The sequence below is a fragment of the Cebus imitator genome, unplaced genomic scaffold, assembly GCF_001604975.1.
Source record: "Cebus imitator isolate Cc_AM_T3 unplaced genomic scaffold, Cebus_imitator-1.0 Scaffold446, whole genome shotgun sequence".
NCBI classification, from domain to species: Eukaryota; Metazoa; Chordata; class Mammalia; order Primates; family Cebidae; genus Cebus; species Cebus imitator.
In genome coordinates, this window is record NW_016107761.1 from 1407692 (window position 1) to 1414539 (window position 6848).

The following is a 6848-nucleotide window of genomic DNA, read 5'->3' on the forward strand; positions in this document are numbered from 1 at the left end:
TGCCCCCAGGCCCGGCCTCTGTGTTTCCTGAGGGTGCACGGATGCCCCCAGGCCCGGCCTCTGTGTTTTCTTGGGGGTGAAGGCCTGAAGACCCTGTGTGAAATCGTGTAGCTGAGGAGCCCCCAAGAAGCACAGATTTCAGGAAACCTAGGCAAGGTTAAGATACAAGGAGAACAGTCAGGACCCACTCTCCTCTCTAAAGGCCAATGCAGAGCTACAATCCAGAGACATTGGACTCTGGGCCTGATGATTTAACACGCTGGAATAAAGATGCCAAAGGGGGAAAAAATCATCCTTCAGTGTCAGTGTGAAGAGAAAAATCCAGTGAGGAGTTGAGACCTGAAACCAAGGACACTTCAGGTCAAGGGAGGGAAAGTGGATGAGTCAAGAAGGTTCCACATCATGGTTCACGGGTTCTGAACAGATGGGAGTGGACAGAGGCACATTTGCTGCCTGCAGGGCTCAGAGAAGGTGCCTGTGCGTATTTGGAGCTTTGATCAGGGCTGGAATTTACGCTCTAGTTTTGAGTTTAAATAAGAAAAATAGAGATAGACAAGACGGAATACAGAATAGTAGAATTGGTGTAATAGGCATTTCTCAAACCCATTCCCCAAACGATGAGTTGTCTACTGTGCTCTCCAGCTGGCTCCTGCCCTGGGACCCCTGCCCGGAAGTCGCCTCTATGATTCCCCAAAACCCAGTGCTGCTTGGTCTTGGGCGTCAGCAATCTGTGACAGAAGGGACCCCTTGGTTCCCAAGAAAGAGAGGCCTGGAGACCACCAGACATAAGTGTCAGAAGAACTTGGCTCCTGACAGGACTCTGTGTGGCCTAGTGCAGGGTATGACTCTGTGGGATGCAGGTGATTGTTTAGAGTGTTTCTATAAAATCTTAAATTACATGGGGGAGGGACGGGGGTGGGGAGTTGGGGAGAGAGAGCATGGGGAGAAATGCCAGATATAGGTGAAGGGGAGGAAGGCAGCAAATCACCCTGCCATGTGTGTACCTATGCAACTATCTTGCATGTTCTTCACATGTACCCCAAAATCTAAAATGCAATAAAAAAGAAGAAAAAGAAAAAAAAATTTAAACAATCCCCTTTATAGCATGCGTGCTTTATTTCACAATTTTAAAAGGAATTTTAAAAAGACCTGATCTGAATGTGTTTTCAGAGCAGCTGAAAGGTCAGAGTCACCACTCTAAAGAAAACCCACACTCGTATAAATATGTGTACAGCATGTAAAGTTGCCACACAGATGAATGAGCAGGTGCTATGGTGTTCTGAAGCCTCTGTCGGGGCTCTTGCAGGAAGTGTTCACCCGAGCCATCCATGTTGGCTTCCTGAGAAGCCCCTAAGGTTTCTGCACAGGGAGACGGTGACTCTGCAAGGCTGTGTCTTGGCTGCTGGCACAGAGATACAGGGCCGAGTCTTCTGGCTGCAGGGCGTGTAGGTGAAGGTATAAGTGAGAGCTGTTGGGGCATTCAGGTGAGAAGCGACTGGGCACACTATTGTTTTCAGTTTGTTTTTGAAATCCGTAGATGAACATGAGCTCCAGTGGCGTCTTAGCTTTCTGTTTGTACCAGTACATAGCATTGTGCCTCAGGTGTTGTTCACATTTCAAAGACTTCTTATTCGTCCTTCCCATGACCAGGTGTTTTGGTGTCTGGGTAACTCCGGTGTCCATGTGGACTGTGGGGGAAAAGGGACAACATTCAGGCAGAGCCCAGGAGGAGGGTTGTTGCTGCAGCCACAGGAAAAAGCTTGGAGTTCAAGGACAGGCAATTTGAACCCAACTCACCTGCTCTCAGGAGGCAGAGCAGTGCACAGCAGAGCAGCCTGCAGCCCATGCTAGCCTGGGGTCTGAAATGGGGCCTCTGACTGAGATCCTCTGGGCGAGGGGCTGGGCTCTGGTCTCCTTGGCCCTGGTTGGTGGTTTTTCCTGTGATGTCACTGCTCCTGACAGTTTCCCCAGGCCCAGGGGCTGGTTCTTCCTGATTGCTTTGCATCCTGTCTAAGTTCTGACAGAAGGTAGGTATGAATTGGCTGGGTTGGGATGAATGTCCTGGGCAGAAAGGGCAGAGCCAGTCTTTTATTTCCCAAGGATATTCCTCTGACAGGGGCTCCTTTGCTCTCAGCTCCTTCCCCATTATGTAGCTTCTCCCTCTATCTCTGTCCTCCTGCCTTTCAGGACCCCTCTCAGCAACAGACCACTCCCATTCAAGGAACCTCCTTCTCCCCTGTGGGAACACAGGAGACAGCGCCTTTCAAAACGTCCCTTCCCTCTATGTCTAAGCATGGTGGAGCCCTTTTTGCCCAGCTCTGTGGAGGGAGGATGACTGCATGACCACGGATGCAGTGTGGACCAGTGCCCACCATTCAAAGGCATGACTGTGATGCCAACCAGCAACCAGGCACTGGCAGGGAGCTGAGGGAGCAGCAAAGGGATGAGCCACCCTCTGTCCCTGAAGTGGAGGGCGTGGGGCTTGGTTGGGCTTAGAGTTAACATACACAGGATGCTGAAAAAGAACAACACAAGGTGTGTGGAGCAAAGGAAAAGGAAGTCAGCTTGAAGCTGACATCATAAATCAGCACAAAAAATAAGTACAAATAAACAAAAAAAGAGATGATTCATACTCCCTAAGTGATTTTAACCATCTATTTATTATTATAGTACATATTTATTACCATTTTGTAATGGCACTTGTGATTGTGGTAAGGGTTGTAGTTATAAATCAGTTACATGGAAATCTATGTTGGGAGTAGGAAGGAGTTACCATGATTAAATTAGGGGTTGATAATAGAGATTTTTTAACCTGGAGATGTGCTGGGCCAGGAGGAAAGTGTTAGCATTTTCCTAATGTGTAAATTGTTTCAGATTATTTTTATGTGGCCCTTAAAACAAAGACTGTTAAGACATGTAGATCTGAATTTAAGAAAAGTGGTTGAATCGTCTCCTCCTGAACGGGTCACATATATGACACGCCTTCAACCCTCTACAGTTGGAGATATTTCATTCTTAGATAAGAACCTAAAATCAACCCTGATTTAAAGACTAAGGTTGTTACTATTAAAACTATTGTAATAGGTGTCTGCTTCAGCAAGGGAACAATTCTTAGCCCTTCCGCCAAAAAGAAAAAATTTGAATTAAAAGAATGTGATTCCGTTGTCTAGCTCCAATAAGTAAACCAAATTTCAAAGATTTTTTTTTTAATGGAATTCAATCTACCTTGAATAACAATGACAATGAGAGGCTTGATTGCCCTGAGGTCAATAGCTAACAAAAACATTTCCCAAAGCATAGGGTGAGTGACCTGTGAGTTTTAGTCATCTGAATTTGGGATAGATCTGAAGAAGGAAACTGACCTCAGGACAGCGTGAATTGCAAGAAGGAAGAGTGAAGAGTGGAATAGTAAACGTGAAGTAAAGTCAGGTAAACGTGTCTACACTAAACAGCAGCAATACCTGTGACTGAAGATAGAGAGGACATAACCGACTCCAAGACAGCTGGGATTTAGGACACAGAGTACTACAAAGGAACCCGAAAAATACGTGTAAGAAAAATCACCCCCCTTTTTTTTCCTGGGCCAGATCATAAATTGTGGATGCAGAGGAAGGGAGACCAGAAGGCTGAGCAGAGACCAAGTTCTGGAAGGCTGAAGACGTGGGGAGAGATTTCAGAAGACACACAGGGCATTCAGACCCAGTTACAGTGGAGTGATGTGGTGAATTCACAATGATTCCCACTAAGACCCTGGAAAGGCCATGCACTAGCAATGAGGACTACATGCTGGGGCTCCCTAAGAGGGAGGGCAAAGCTGAAGTAGACCTTAGCAAGTCCTGCATTCAACCTTCTCAGAATAAAACCCAACACTCTTTCTAAGAGATAACATAATCCAGAGCCTCAAACCTATGTCATTCACAATGCTTCACACGAACTCTTTCTAATCTCTCATGCAGGATATTTTAGAAGTCTCCTAATTGTTCTTGCCACCCAAAAATCCATCTCCTTTCTGATCCACACTACTACCAGTGTTACTGTAGCAAAATATCAATTTCATCATGTTGCTTCACTTGGAATAAGACCAGCGGCTCACCACTGCCTAGAGATTTGTGTCCAAAGTCCTTTCCATGTCTCCCAATATCCCCAGTCATCCGGCTGTCACCTCCTCTTGAGGAGAGTTCAAGATGACATTCATCAGAACTGGGAGAGATTCCTGCTGGTCACTCTTCTTGAAGAGAAGGAGTCTACAGTGCACAAGGCTGCCTCCACTGGCTTCTGACATTTTCTTTCCAGTTTATTTACTGCCATAGAATTTCATGCCTCTGCAAATATTTTTCCGTTAAAAAAGAAATTTCACTTGGTCCTACTCCAAGTGAAAGGGAGCTCGATTTTGGGGTGGCATGAACTGATAATCCAAATTGTCTCTTGATCTTAGAAATATTTTCCTTCCCCTCTCCTTTATGCTTATGCTCATCAACCATTTTTAACAACAGCGTGTTTATAATCATAACATTACGGAAAATATATACCCATATGTACAGCAGACAAAGACAAGAAATGGCTTTTCCCATCAGTTAAGATCTTCAGGGCATGGGACAGGCTTCTGTTTTGTTAGTTGACCCCTGATACATTGCTGATTTTGTCATGAACACCTGCTTTAGCTGATAAATAGAATTCTGAGAGAGTTCTGTGTACATAAAATGGAAAATTGCCACATCAGGTGCACTGGCAGGCTGCACTACAGACTGAAACTCCATCAGAGGCCATCAGGTAATGGAGACTGGAGCCCTGGGTGCAGGGGCACACACTGCCCCACAGCTTCCTGGCTGAGCTGGGAGGTTTGTGTACAGGGATGCAGTGACTCTGCAGGGCTGTGTCTTGGCTGCTGGCACAGAAATACACAGCAGAGTCACCAAGCTCCAGGGACTTGATGTGAAGATTTAAATGAGTTTTGTCTGGAGACTCAGGTGAGAAGCGATTTGGAACTGTTTCATTTAAAAAGGGCTCCATATTATTGTAGATAAACATTATCTTCAGAAGTTTTTTAGAGTCCTGCTTATACCAATACATAGTATTATGGCCCAGATTTTGGTTACATTTAAGGGACTCCTCCTTTCCTATCTGCGTGACCAGGTATTTTGGAGTCTGGGAAATGGCTGAGTCCGAGGGACCTGCAAAGGAAAAAAAGCAGAATTCAGACAAATCCCAGGAGGGAGGCTGCTGTCGTCATGGTGAAAAGGCTTAGGGACTCCAACAGGATCATGTCACCTGGGCCCAGGACTCACCTGCTCTCAGGAGGCAGAGGGCCACACAGCAGAGGAGCCTGCAGCCCATGGCAGAGTCAGGCAGACCAGGCAAGGCCCAGGGAGGATTCTGGTCTGCAGTGGTGAGAAGACTAGGCTGTGGTTTCCACCGCCACTGAGAGGACTGTGCCAATGAGGTCACAGCCTGTAATCCTTCCCCCATTCTCAGGGTCTCCTCTAGCATGGCTCCTCCTTCTCCTGCATTTGTTCCTTTAAAGGAGCTTTTGTAATTCCTGGGAATAGTTGAGAAGTTGGACTTTTGGCCTCCAGGATGTGTCTCTGACAGTCATTCCTGCACCAGCAGCTCCCTCCCTCCCTGCTCCAGACCCAGAATCTGACCACCTCCTCCCTTCCTCTCCCTTTCAGGCCCTTCTCTCAGAGTCAGGCTGGTATTCTTCTCTGGATCTTTTCCTTCCTTTTCAAATAATGCAGGACATTTTTTTTTCTCTTGAATCTTTGCTCAGTTGAATATCTGACTAATGCCCAGTGACCACTCCTATTTCAGAAGAGATTGGTTTATGGGTTCATCTGACACCTGAGTACCAGCTGCAGCCACTTAAAATGCATGACTGTGATTTTAATTAGGAGAAAATTCTGTTGTTGTGACCTCAAGAAGAATAAACTGCAGCCTTGCTCCCTGTGATGTTCTCATCTGTCCAAGGAGTAGAGCTAATGGGAAACAGGATGGGGCTAGAGAGTAAGAAGTCACCGTGTGCTGGGAATCAGTGGTGATGAAGGTAAACATGGCAATCAGACTAAACCTAAGCGGGTGACTGTACTTCCTTTGAGTTGTCTACAGGTTACACTCCTTTTGGTACAAAACTTACAACCCAGTGCCTAGTCTGGAATTTCTCAACCTGGGCATTGTTCATGCGTCAGATCAGATGACTGTTTGTTGTGGGAGGCTGTCCTGTGCACCTAGGACACTTAGCAGTTTACCTGGCCCCTACCCACCTGATGCCAGTAGCCGTACCTCACGTGCTAATGAAAAGTTTCTCCAGACATCACTGAGTCACCCCCAGTTGAGAACCACTACCCTATGTATTCTGCTGATAGTTGTCCCCTTCTCTGCCATCGTCCATCCACCACAGCCTTGGTGGAGGGGTATGGACTCAGCTCCTCTTGCTGTGGTCAGTGAGGCCCAGCACTCAGCCCTCAGTGGCCTAAGTCAGTGGGTAATTCCCCAAAGTTTGGGTCTTAGAGGGAAAGGCATGTGTGTTGGTACATTTATAAACAAAACCTTCCACCGTTTCGAGAAACAAAAACTCCAGATCAGCAACTACCGAGAGGAACACCAGGAACCACCACTGCCAGGAAGGCAACACACACACACACACACAAACACACGTGTCTTTGGTAAAGTTGTCATCTTCTGATGAAGCCTTTCCAAAGATAGACTCAGGTGGTTCACTTGTGATGTATTGAACACACTGCTGGCACTAGAGATACAGCAATAAACACAAGAAAACTAACTACTGTCCTTCTTGGAATTGCAAGCGTGCTTTATTTGTTTGTAGTTATTGAATACTTACTGCAAAGCGTGAG

General features: G+C 46.4%; 2 gene segments (V, D, J or C); both read right to left on the reverse strand.

The window, feature by feature from the left end:
• Nucleotides 1–1350: 1350 nt before the first annotated feature.
• LOC108291138 lies at nucleotides 1351–1951 on the reverse strand. The segment is given in 2 exon segments: nucleotides 1351–1688; nucleotides 1798–1951. Coding segments are annotated over 2 exon segments (387 nt in total).
• A 2765-nt stretch (nucleotides 1952–4716) lies between these two features.
• Nucleotides 4717–5420, reverse strand: LOC108291089. The segment is given in 2 exon segments: nucleotides 4717–5171; nucleotides 5286–5420. Coding segments are annotated over 2 exon segments (504 nt in total).
• Between the last annotated feature and the right edge of the window lie 1428 nt (nucleotides 5421–6848).